The sequence below is a fragment of the Pseudorca crassidens genome, chromosome 9 (genome assembly GCF_039906515.1).
Source record: "Pseudorca crassidens isolate mPseCra1 chromosome 9, mPseCra1.hap1, whole genome shotgun sequence".
Lineage (NCBI taxonomy): Eukaryota > Metazoa > Chordata > Mammalia > Artiodactyla > Delphinidae > Pseudorca > Pseudorca crassidens.
The window spans coordinates 54,900,884-54,914,208 of NC_090304.1; the positions used below are offsets into that span (position 1 = coordinate 54,900,884).

The 13,325-nt window shown below is 35.2% G+C and overlaps 1 protein-coding gene across 11 annotated transcripts in view; it reads left to right on the forward strand.

Moving 5' to 3' along the window:
* EMSY (EMSY transcriptional repressor, BRCA2 interacting) overlaps window positions 1–13,325 on the forward strand; it is an 81,433-nt gene that overhangs the window by 18,774 nt on the left and 49,334 nt on the right. For all 11 annotated transcript variants that reach the window (XM_067750410.1, XM_067750406.1, XM_067750409.1 and 8 more), the window contains one exon: window positions 7,676–7,952. In XM_067750410.1, coding sequence (XP_067606511.1) covers window positions 7,676–7,952 — 277 coding nt within the window. The remainder of the gene's footprint in view (window positions 1–7,675; window positions 7,953–13,325) is intronic.

The window sequence follows — 13,325 nt, forward strand, 5'->3', positions numbered from 1 at the left end:
AGGTAAGTATTCTAGGTGAGAAGTCATTTTCCTTGAGAATTTTGAAGGTATTGCTTCATGGGCTGTTGGCTTCCAGTATTGCTTTTGAGAAGCCCAGTAATGCCATTCTAATTCCAGATCCTCTTTTTCTCTTGGAAGAAGTCAGAGTTCTGAAAGTTCAAGGTAATTTTCCTTGGTGTGGGTCTTTATTTTATCCATTGGGTTACATACTCAGTGGCCCCTGTTATTCTAGAATAACACTCATAGAATAACACTCATATCCTTCCATTCTGGGAAATTTCTTGAATTATTTCTTTGATTTTTCTCTGTCCTCTCTTTTTGGATCACCTGTTATTCTGGATGTTGAATGCCTAGATTCATCCTTTAATTTTTCAGTCTTTCTCACCCCCAATTTCCATTTGTTTGCTTTTTCTACTGTAGTATAGTAGTTAAAAGCCTGGATTTTAGAACTAGACTTCCTGAATTTGAATCCCATTTTATGCTACTTACTAGCTATGTGACTTTGGGAAAACTAAACTCTAGACCTAAGTTTTTCTCTTGTAAAATAGGGAAAATAATATATCTATTTTATAGGGTTTTGGGGTGTAAATAAATGAGATAATAAATACAAACCAGTAGAACAGAGCCTAGCACATAGTAAATGCTCTGTAAGTATTATTTTCTTTATCTTTTAACTTTATCCTTCATTACTTCTCTGGAATTTTTCATTTTTGCTATCCTATTTTAAATTTCTAGTAACTCTGTCTGGTTTTCTGAAAGTTTCTTTCTTTCTTTTTTTTTAAAATAGCATCCTGCTCTTTCACAGTCACTATGTTCTCTTTTCTGATGATATTCATGATAATTTTTTTTGATGTTTTCTTCTTTCATGTTTTCTCTCTTACCTGTAAATTTCTTTTATTTTTTCATTTTATCTCTTCCATTTCAGTTTCCTTAAATGCTGGTTGTGGAAACGGACACTAAAAGCTGACAGAAGGCTCTGTGTGTAGGGTGGGACATGCTAACTTTCATTGTAGGTTGAGCTAGCTGGGCTGTTTTGTTGATGAACACCCGCCACCCCTTTACCTCCACCAGTTGTCATTCTCTTTAGGGCTTTTTCATGGACTGGACAGTTTCCTCAGAGAAGAATCTTCCAGTCTTTTGCCTACAGTAGTAAGCCTGTCTGCTAGTATTTTGGGAGTAAAGGCAAGGAGTGGGCTGGATAGTCTCATCATTCAGTATATAGACTTTACCTAACCCCTCTGTTTTCAGCATAGCACCTACCTGCCTCTGCCTGGTATCATCAGATTCCTTTGGATTCAATCTCTCCCTCAAGAGAATAAGTTTTAAATCTTCCTTGAGGATAAGGGAGGATAGCTGGGGATCTTAATGCTGCTTAAACAGATTTTCAACTAATTTACATCTTTTTAGTCCCACTTTTATCCCCACTTCAGAAGTATCTGGTGTTCTCAAATTACTGAGTCTTTCTGTGGTTCTCTGAAAGCTGTCTTGTTTTTTCTTCTGTTTGCTGTCTTAGGTTTCCACTTTCTTGAGTATGCTTGATCAGTTACTACTTGTCTGTTTGTTTTCCACTTTCCAGAAGTTGATAGCTATTGTCTCCTTTCCATTTTGACCTTATGGGTTTATGTGCCTCTTCTAAAAAATCCCTTCATACTGTTTTAGAGGGATTTTGGGGAAGGAGTAGAGATGAATTCTTGTTTTCAATAGACGGTCTTTCCTACTTTTAAATCTTCAGGTTCATGATAATTTTCATTTAAAGAAACTCCTTGAGTTTCTTGGAAATATGTCATTATATAATATATAAAAAATTACAATTTTCTTAACAAACTAGAAATGACAGTGAGTTGATCTGTGTAATATAATTCTAGCTTCAGTCTTAGGATGAGGCATTATAGTTTAGTGTTAAAATCAAGTAAGAATTTTTGTAGTCAAAGAGGCCTGGATTAGAACCCCAGTTCTTCCAGTATGACCTGAGATAAATTAGTCTTTCTAAATCTGTTTACCCATCTGTGAGATGAGAGTAACGCCAATTTTATAAGGCTGTCGTGAGGATTAAATGGGATTGGGTATTTTAAAGTACAGCATAATGTATGTACTCAGAAAATGTTAGGTCCCTTCCCTTGCAGGTATTTTATGGAAAGCAGTGTTACCTAACTTTATGAACTTTCCAGTCTTCTTTGGTAGACCTATATAAAAATATTTTAATAGAAGGGGTAAACCTATAAGTGAAGTCAGTGAACTTTAAAAATAAAAATTAATTGCAGTGTTGAGAATGTGCTGTTCCAAATAATGAATTTATCAGTTCACTGAAGCTTACCCCTTAATATATAGAATTTGACTATTTTTGGTGGTTTCTTAAATGTTACACTGAACATAATTTTTGTATTTAATGGCTCCAAGGTAATCTTTCTGAATATCAATTTTTATATATTATTATAATATTGCTTTCTGGGCAAGCTGTATATTAGGTGTCTTCAGCCTGCTATACTCTAAGAATTTTTAAATCTACTTTTGTAATTTTTTACTACCTTCTTTGCTGGATCTATTTTATCAGTAATTCTTCTCTCTTCTCCCCCTTCTCATCTTCTCTTTTAATTTGATATTTGAGAAAATAATGCAACAAAGTTATAGCTAAAAGAGTACCCATCTCAAATCCATGTCCTTTTATTTCCTTATTCTGTTTTGCTTATAACTAGTTGACATTATATTTATTTATTTCCCATTTCTCCCATAGAGTATAAATTACTGAAGGTAGAGACTTTGTCTTATTTATTACTATTCCGTAATGTTTAGAACAGTGCCTGACATGCAATAGGTGTTGACTAATATTTGTTGAATGAATGAATGAATAAATGAATAAGTATATCTGGTTCCAGTACTGGCTCTCCACCTCTCTTGAGCCTCAGCTTCCTTATAAAACAAAGATAATAATAGTGCTTACTAGATAATTAAATGAGATGATTCATGGAAAGTGCTTAACATAGTGCTTATGATGAGTGTTCAGTAAATGTCACCTAACATTATTAACTTTCCAATCTTCTTAGTTGACCTATGTAAAAATACTTGTAGTAGATGGGGGCTCACCTGTAAGTGAAATTGATGAACTTTTTTTTTTGATTCACTGACGTTACCATATTTTAATTTTTTCTTTTCTTCTGAATTGTCAGTTGAGAGTGGATGGTTGAGATTGTCAGACTTGTAATGCTCATAAGAGGACATATTTATCTCCAAAGTCATATATGAGTCATACCATGAGATTCCAGGCTCAGAACCTTAGATTTGTCCTACTGTGTTTAAAAAATAAACATTTAAAACAAATTAAATTAAAAATAAGACTCATTCAGGGCTTCCCTGGTGGCGCAGTGGTTGAGAGTCCACCTGCCGATGCAGGGGACACGGGTTCGTGCCCCGGTCCGGGAGGATCCCACATGCCGCGGAGCGGCTGGGCCCGTGAGCCATGGCCGCTGAGCCTGCGCATCCGGAGCCTGTGCTCCACAACGGGAGAGGCCACAACAGTGAGAGGCCCGCATACCGCAAAAAAAAAAAAAAAAAAGACTCATTCATTCCACAAATATTTGCTAAGTATCTATTATGTTCTAGATGTAAAACTGTACTCTTACTTCATGTGTACTCAGTGCCATTACTTTTGTTATTTCTTGGACAAACTGAGTGTGGGTAGGACTAATAGATATTCTTTGGGATTTTTTGTGTGTTTTTTGTTTTCCTTTTGCTGGATAATTGGATTTTTTTTGAAATCTCTGTAAGGCTGTTGCCATTATACATTCACCTTGGATTTCTCACAAATCATATGGAAGTCAACTTAGGAAATTACTTTAGTTAAAGTTACTTTTACATTAAGTATAATTACTTATGAATTTGTGGACTTGATTCAAATTCAAGTAGGTCATATATTTTCAGGGTAGACAAATTTCCACCTGTGTTAATGTGGTGCCTTCATTTTGAGTATAACGTTGGTACAACACTTATATAAACAAAGCAACAGAATATAGCTTTATGCTTTCACATGCTTGATTGATATTTTTCATTTTATCCTTAGGGTGCAAGTCCCAGCACTCTTAAGGAGTTTTTGTGAGTGCTAGAAGGTCAGTAATTTGAATTATGGCCTGAATAAACACTGTTTGGTTCACTTGGTTTCAAAATCCCTTTGTTTCCCTTGTTGTAACATGTAACTAAAGTGCAAGTAAATTTTCTTCAAGGTGGATCTCTAATTTTGGATAACCCCTTTTCAGATCAGAAATTAGTTTGTAGACTGAAATCTCAAAATATGTTTTATCATTTGTACCTGTAACCTAAAACATGCTCTCAAAGACTCTAGATTTATTTTGCTGAAGTTATTGTCTTAATGTTAGAAGTCTACATGCATACTCTAGTTCTAAAATTGCAAATGTTTGACCCAAGTGTGAATGCTTCCCCTTCCCTACCCATGACAGAGATTGTTTATTAACTGTGGCCTACTTTCCTGCCAAGCCTTGGTGAATCCTCAGCTGTGTCACAGAGTCCTTATAAAAACTGTACTCTAGGAAGGCACTACTATTAGTTCAGAATTGGCAAATATGAAACCTACTTGCTATTACTACTCTTAATTGGCTTGGCTGTGCTAGTAACTGTGAGCTCTTTGGATTCTCAAGGGTATCAGAATTTGGGAAAAAGATATATAAAATTTTTTAATGAAACAAAAATAGAGTACATTAAAATAAATTTCCAGTTTGATTTGATCTATAACACCTTTACTGATATCCTTCTAACATTTATTAAGTAGTAATAACAAGATACTAATAAGTACCATTTGTGAACTGCCAAATATTGACCACCTGCTATGTGCCTAGCACTATGTTAGATGCTTCACATCATTATCTCATTTAATCCTTATAATGATTTGCAAGGTAGGTATTATTATCCCTATTTTATAGATGAAAAGTGGAACCCAGAGATTTTAACATGTCCAGGGCCCTGCCATTTGTTAGTGGCAGAGGCAGGATTCAGCTCAGGTTCGTTTGACTCTTAACTTCTGGTCTTTTTGCCATATTAGTCTACTTCTCGGTTTATATGATGGCTGATGGTTGTGTTTGTAATAGTGCTATATATGTGTTTACTGGTTGAGTCTATGTAGAAGTATGCTGGTCAACTCTATAGAGGTGTTTGCTGGTCAAGACTTGTATGTCTCTCTTGACTCCTCAGATAATCAACAAACTCCTTAAAGTAATGGACACATACTTAGAATTCTCTAACACTGAAATATATAATTATGATGATATAATCAAAGCTTCTTTGAGATGTCAATACTGAGTACAGACATACTCAGTAAGTTTGACTGACTGATTTAATTTCAGAACTTCTTTAGGACTGGTACAAAAATGCAAAAGAATTTCCTCCTTAAATTGTTTGGATTTTTCAAAACAATTTTCTCTCCTAGGTAGGTGAAAATAATTTTGGTGAAAGAGGAAGAAGACACTCTGTGTTGTTTGGGGGTATCATTAAACTACCATTATACTTGCCCAGAATAAAACTGATACTACAGATTTATAAGTAATTTTTGTGTTCTCAGCTGTAAAATGGGGATAATAATAGTATCTCTGTCATAGGATTGTTGGGAGATTTAAATAGGCCAATGTGTATTAGCTCTAGGAGCTAATCTTGTTTCTGTTCTTTTCCTCAACCCTGCCATTTCCATACATCAAGTCCTGTTGACTCTACCTCTTAAAATAATCTGAATCTGATCACTTCTCTTTATTTTGACTACTAACACCCCAGTCCAACCAGCCTCTACCATTTCTTGCCTAGTCTACTGCAGTGGCTTCTTTACTAGTTTCACTGCTTCTGCTCTTACCTCTTACCACATAGCAGCTAGAATGATCTTTTAAAATATAAATCAAGTTTTGTTGTTTCCTTACTTAAAATCCTCTCATGGCTTCCCATTATACTTAGAATAAAACTTAGATTCTTTACTCTGGTTTACAAATTTGATCTGGACTCTGCTTACTTTTGCAACCCCTCTTTACCCTATATGCTTTTGCTATACTGGTTCTCTTTTCTGTTTTTAAATACATCAAGCTAATTCCTACCTTAGGTCCTTTGCCCCATCCTGTTCTCTCCGTCTGAAATGCTTTGTCCCGTATCATCTACACTTTTCTAGTCATACTGGCTAACCTTGAAGTCTCTTTCCTGCCGCTTTTTTCCTCCATTCTGTGTATCTATGAGCAAATCCTGTTGGTTTTACCTTTAAATATATTCAGAATCTGTTCACTTTTCATCAGTTCTACCACAAACATTTTGGTCATTGAAAGAGCCTCCTAATTTGTCTGCCTGTTTCTACTGTCTCTGCCCTGCTGTACTTTTCACCTAGCAGATCAAGTAATGCTTTTTTAAAAGTACTTTATTTTTTAGAACAGTTTTGGATTTATAGGAAAATTGAAAAGATAGTACAGAGAGTTCTCATATACCCTGTATTCAGTGTCCCCTGTTCTAAACAATTTATATTAGTATGGTACATTTGTTACAATTAATGAACCGATATTGATGCATTAATATTAACTAAAGTCCATGGTTTATTCAGATTTGTTTAGTTTTTACCTATTGTCTTTCTCTGTTCCAGGATACCACATTATATTTTCTCGTCATGTCTCCTTAGGCTCCTCTTGGCTGTGAAAGTTTCTCAAACTTCCTTGTGTTTGATGACCTTGACAGTTTTGAGGATTACTAGTCAAGTATTTTGTAGGATGCCCCACTACTGCAATTTATCTCATGTTTTTCTCATGATTAGACTAAGGTTATAGGTTTTTGGAAGGAAGACCACAGAGATAAAGTGCCATTTTCGTCATAACATGTTGATATGCTATCAACAAGATCTTACACCACCTAGTCCCCCATTACTTTGCTATATCTGTCTCCTACTGCTCTCTACCTTATAAATTTCAATCCCGTTCATTAGGGTCCTAGAGGTTTCTTGAACATACCAAGCTTGCTTCTGCCTCAGGGGCTTTGTATTTGCTACTCCTGCTTCCATTGGATGCTCTTCCTCTAGGTAGCAACATGGATCAACCCCTACTTCTAGTTTCTGCTTAGTTGTCACCTTATCAGAGAGATCTTCATTGAATGTTTTATAAAAAATCATGCACCACTTCCATTTTCTTTTATTTCCTGCCCTGCTTTATTGTCTCTTCCATTTATCTCTACATGACATATATTTACTTTTTTATTTGTTTATTGTTTTTCTCCCCTTACTGGAATGTAGCTCCATGAAAATAAGAACTTTGTCTGTTTTGTTCATTCCACTATCCTCAGCCTCTAGAACCATGCCTGGCACATAGTAGATGCTCAACAAATATTTATAAATGAATGACTATCCAAATTATTTTCTAGAAAAATTGTGCCAATTTATACTCCCTAAGCAGTATATTGAAATGCTTACTTTACTTGATCTTGTACAGCATTGAATATTGTCTATTAAAATGTTTGGTTGGTAAAAATTGTTTCTTTTAAATACATTTTGATGATTACTAGTAAAGGAGAGCTTTTGTATATTTTTAGTTGTAAATTTCTTTTTCTTGAATTGCTTCATCACGTTTCATAAGCTATTTTTAAATTGTATGTAACTGTGAGTCTAGATACATTAGTAGTATGGTAGGTACATGAAAATAACTTATTTTATCTTCCTTAGGTTATTATAGTGACCACATCACCAAGTTCAACCTTCGTGCCCAACATTCTCTCCAAATCCCATAACTATGCAGCAGTCACTAAGCTTGTACCAACATCAGTCATTGCTTCCACAACTCAGAAGCCGCCAGTGGTTATAACTGCTTCACAGTCCTCTCTGGTCAGTAGTAGCAGCAGTGGCAGCAGCAGTTCTACACCATCACCTATTCCTAATACAGTTGCAGTAACAGCTGTGGTTTCTTCCACACCATCTGTGGTCATGTCAACAGTAGCACAAGGTAAGTGGTAATTCATCAGGTAATTCTGTCCCTGTGTTTATGGGAATTTCTTTCTTTTTAAATATTTTAATTTTATTGGAGTATAGTTGATTTACAGTGTTGTGTTAGTTTCAGGTATAGAGCAAAGTGATTCAGTTATACATATGCATATATTCATTCATTTTTAGATTCTTTTCTCATATAGGTTATCACAGAATATCACAGAGTTCCCTGTGCTATACAGTAGGTCCTTGCTGGTTACCTATTTTATATATAGTAGTGTGTGTATGTTCATCCCAAGCTCCTGATTTATCCCTCCCCGCAACGTTTCCCCTTCGGTAACCATAAGTTTGTTTTCGGTATCTGTAAGTCTCTTTCTGTTTTGTAAATAAGTTCATTTGTATTTTTTTTTTTAAAATTAGATTCCACATGAGTGATATCATATGATATTTGTCTTTCTCTGCCTGACTTACTTCACTCAGTATGAAAATCTCTAGATCCATCCATGTTGCTGCAAATGGCATTATTTCATTCTTCTTTATGGCTGAGTAATATTCCATTGTATATATGTACCACATCTTCTTTATCCATTCCTCTGTTGACGAATTTAGGTTGCATTTAGGTTGCTTCCATGTCTTGGCTATTGTAAACAATGCTGCAATGAACATTAGGGTGTGGGAATTTTGAAGAAGACTTTGTGGGTGTGTTTGTATGCTTTGGGTGTGAAGGTACCATCTGTTATATCAGAGATTACCACTTTCCCTCCCCTAGTTTGAGAATGTCAAGATAGTGGGTTACTCAGTTTCCTTACATTAATATCCTTACTTTGAGTTTTTTTTTTCAAATGCACAGTACCTAGTCACCTAGGCAATTATGTAGGTTAAATCTTGTCACCACAAATTTCAAAGGCATATACAAATATCTGTAATATAATGAAAATTTTAAGTGAGGAACTTGAAATTATTTTACTATAGGTTTTTTCAGAAGAAACATTAAATATACAACCTACAACCTCTTCAAAGTAAGTTACCCAATGATAAGAAGTAGGGGGAAGAGGATGATTTCAAGGACATGCCATTCACCTTTTCTTCAGGCTTCTAAATTTTTCTGTATGGGAGGATGATGGAAAGTATTGAGAGGAACTGAGGCTGAACTGAAGGACAATTGCTGCTTAATAGCAGAGGAAAGGAAATGTGGAAACCTCAGTTCCATGTTAGCTTAAATCACTTGAGCTCTCTTCCAAATCTTTGTTTTCCTCTCATATAAAGAGCAGATAGCACACTGTCAGAATTTTCTTTTTATAGTGTTGGTAAGTCTTAAGATGGGAATCAGAGGGAGCCATTTATAATACAGAATTCATAGCCATGGTTGTAGTCTTTCAAAGGGAGCACAGAAGCAATATAGAACAGTATTTAGTGTTCGTTTTCATTGAATTTTACTTGCACAATATATAGCTTAAGATAGGCTGAGACTTGGAAATATCCTAGTTTATGAACTAGTGGTGATGCAGGCACTCAAATAGGCAAACAGTGTTTTTCATAATTGCTTTAGTAATTTTAGTGTGTTCCATATAACTGTTAGCAAGGAAGAGGTTACATAGATGCAGATGCAGTCAGTATTCATTCATTCTGCAGGTCTAACTGGTAGAGTGTGAGAGCATCTGTCCTTTTCTGTCTCCAATACCCATTTAATGTCTCAGTCAATGATAGGAAATAGTAGGCTTGAAATTTTCTTTTATTTGTTACCTTAAGTAATTTAAATAAACCATTCCAGCCTTTCTGTTTGTACAGCAGTAAACTACAACATAGTATTATTAAAAATAGAAATAATTTTTATATAGAAAATCTGTATAAATGTTGGTTGCAAACATGATCCAAATTCACCATTTCAAAATTTCAAGGTGATGAGAGAAGGAAAGACCACCTGTTTCCTCACCTGACTGACCCCTGTATCAAAGTTGTCATCCATTGATAGTTGTTCCCTTCTAGTGCTCATCACACAGTTTGCCAAAGTGTTGCTGTAGTAGAAGGATTACTGTTCTTCCAAGGAAATTGTTATTATTTGAGATAAGAGGGGTATCTCTCTTAGTTACTATCGAAATATTTTTAAGCAAAATGAATATTCCATGCTTCTGTTTTTCATTCTTATATTTCTCCAACTATCTTCTGAATCTCTTGGGAACTTATGACTTCCCTATTTTCTCCTTTGTTTCTTAGCATCCTATATCTCTTTGAGTCCTACGTCATTTTAGGGGAGCTAGACATCTCAAAGATTTCTCATAAATTCAATACAGCATGAAAGATGTAAAAGTAAACTATCTGAATGTAGATACTCAAGGAAACTATATGATTATTTTGGGGTTTTGTTTGAGATATTTAATTTAGATATAAGTGCTAAGGAAATTAAGCCATTTTCTTTTAAAAAGGTAAATGTTAGTGGAAGTGGTAATATATAAACTGCAGTTGTGATTCTGACTGCAGGGCTTCTTTAGCAGCTCTTGTGTGGGTACCTAGGGGACAAGGGCATTCAGTGTCTGCTTCTGTTGGGGACTAGAGACAGACTGTTTTAGAGCTGATGTATCTGTCTCTGGTTAGTCTTATAGGGGCAGCTGGTCATAGAGGGGGAAGAGTCTTAGTAGCAATAACTTCGTGGCTAACTCCATGTTTATAAGTGTAGAGATGGTTCCAGAGGTAGGGAGTAGGGGGATTGTGTATGGTTGGCTCATACAGGAAGTCTTAAATTCTACCAATTAGAATGCTTATTCTGAATTGGTCATCCACGAAACAGGATAACTGAAATTTTCTTTTTTATTATGGAAAATTCCAAATACATAAGTGGATAGAATAGTAAAATGAACCCTCATTGTACCCATTACCCAGCTTCAAGGATGAGCAACACATCATCAGTCTTGTTTCATCTGTACCTGCTATTTTCCTCTACACATCAGTGACCCGGAATATTTTGAAGCAAATCCCAAATATCATATAATTTCAGTTATAAATACTTCAGTATGTATCAAAACTCACAATACCACTATCACATCTAGAATTTTTAAGTTTCTTCATATAATAAAATAGTTAGTTAGTATCCAAATTTCCTTGATTATGTCATAAAAGAATTTTTTAAAAGTAAGATCTAAATAAGGTCCACACATTGATATGGTTATATCTTTTTTAACTCATGGGTCCCTCTTCTGTTTTTTTCTTTTCTTTTCAAATTATTTGTTGAAGAAATCAGTCATTTTTCCTGAGAGTTTCCCGTAGTCTGGGTTTTGCTGATTTTAATTCCCATGGTTTAACAAGTTCTCCTATTTATTATTTTTTTATTAAATTTATTTATTTTATTTTATTTTTGGCTGCATTGGGTCTTTGTTGCTGCACACGGGCTTTTCTCTGGTTGTGGCGAGCAGGGGCTACTCTTCCTTGAGGTGCGCAGGCTTCTCTTGTTGTGGAGCACGGGCTCTAGGCATGTGGGCTTCAGTAGTTGTGGCTCACGGGCTCTAGAGCACAGGCTCAGTAGTTGTGGCGCACGGGCTTAGTTGCTCCACGGCATGTGGGATCTTCCCGGACCAGGGCTCAAACCCATGTCCCCTGTATTGGCAGACGGATTCTTAACCGCTGTGCTACCAGGGAAGCCCCTCTCCTGTTTATATTTCCATAAAACTGGTAGTTAAATCAAGAAACTTGATCAGATTCAAGTCTGATTGTTTTTGGAGATATGGGGAATGAACTTTCGATAAGTGGTATTCCTGATGTGTACCTATAAGTGTATTTAAGTGTACTTCCTGTGCATCATTTTAGGAGGCACATGTCTGGTCTCTAATGATATTAACATTAATCGGTAGATATAAGTATTACCAAATGTTTTTATAGCTATTGGTAATCTTTCCCTAGATCATTATTTTATTGGTAGTTGCAAAATGAATTTTATCTTCATTTTCTTCATTTATTAGCTGGAATTCTTAAAGAACTTTAACTTACTACCATGGGTTATCCTGAGGTACAGTTCATACAGGAATTATTTCTGTTTATTTATATGTTTTCAGATAATGAGATGGTTCAGTGACCAATAAGATTTTTGTTCCCCGTATCATTAAGATTTCTGATGTCTGTCAATCCATCACAAATATTCTTTTGGTGCTCAAATTGTCCAATCTGTTGCAGTGGGAGCCTCTTCAAGTTGGCTTCTAAATTCTTTTGACACAACCACAAAAGACAAATTGATCAAATTTTCCTTTTTTGGGCGGCGTCTATTTGTAGTATCAGTTATTGAGAGGAGTGTAAAAACCTCCAGCTGTAATTGTGGGTTTGTACATTTTTCCCTTTGTCGGTTGTTGTCACATATATTTTGAGCTCTGTTATTAGGTGTATGCACGTTTAGGATTGTTGTATATTCTTGATGAGTTGACTTCCTTTTTATTATGAAACGTTGTATATTCTTGATGAATTGACTTCCTTTTTATTATGAAACATTGCTCTTTTTCTCTCAGTACTCCTTATTTTGGTGTTTACCTTTTCTGATATTAATGTAGCTACTCCAACTTTCTCGTAATTAGGGTTTGCATCATATTTTTCATCTGTTTACTTTTAACCCATCTGTGCCTTTGTATTTAAAATACATCTCTTATGAACATTGTATAGTCAGGGCTTACTTTTTTATCCATTCTGACCATCTTTGCCTTTTAATTGAAGTGTTTAGTCCATTTATATTCGATATAATTATCAATATGATTGAGTTTAGGTCTACTATCTTAATAATTGTTTTTTATTTGTTTTCTGTATTCTTTGCTTTCTTTTCTCCCATTTTACTGTCTTCTTTTGGATTTATTGAGTTTTTTAAGAAAAAGGATTCTATTTTATCTCTTACACATTGGCTTATTAGCTCTACTTTTTTGTTCTTTTTTAATAATTGCTTAGGGTAGGGTTCTCAACCTCCACATATGGACATTTTGGACCAGATAATTTTTTGTTATGAGGGGCTGACTTGTGCATTATAGGATGTTCAGCAGCATTCCTGGCTTTTACCTACTAGATACCAGTAGCACACCCTCCTGTCATAACAATAAAAAATGTCTCTAGTGATTACCAAATATCCAGGGGCAAAAGGGAGAGCACAATTGCCCTGGTTAAGAACTCAGCTCTAGAGCTTACATTATACATTGTAAATTGTAACAGTCTGTCTTCAACTTCCCATATTGTATTTGAATCTTCGAATAATACACTTCTATTTCTATTTCTGCTCTCTCATCCTTGCACTCTGGTTATCATACATTTTAATTATATATATCATAAACCCCACATTGCATTGTTACTACTTTTGCTTTAAACAGTCAATTTTCTTTTAAAGAAATTACGGAAAGGTGGGGGGGAGTCTTTTATATTCACCAACCTCATG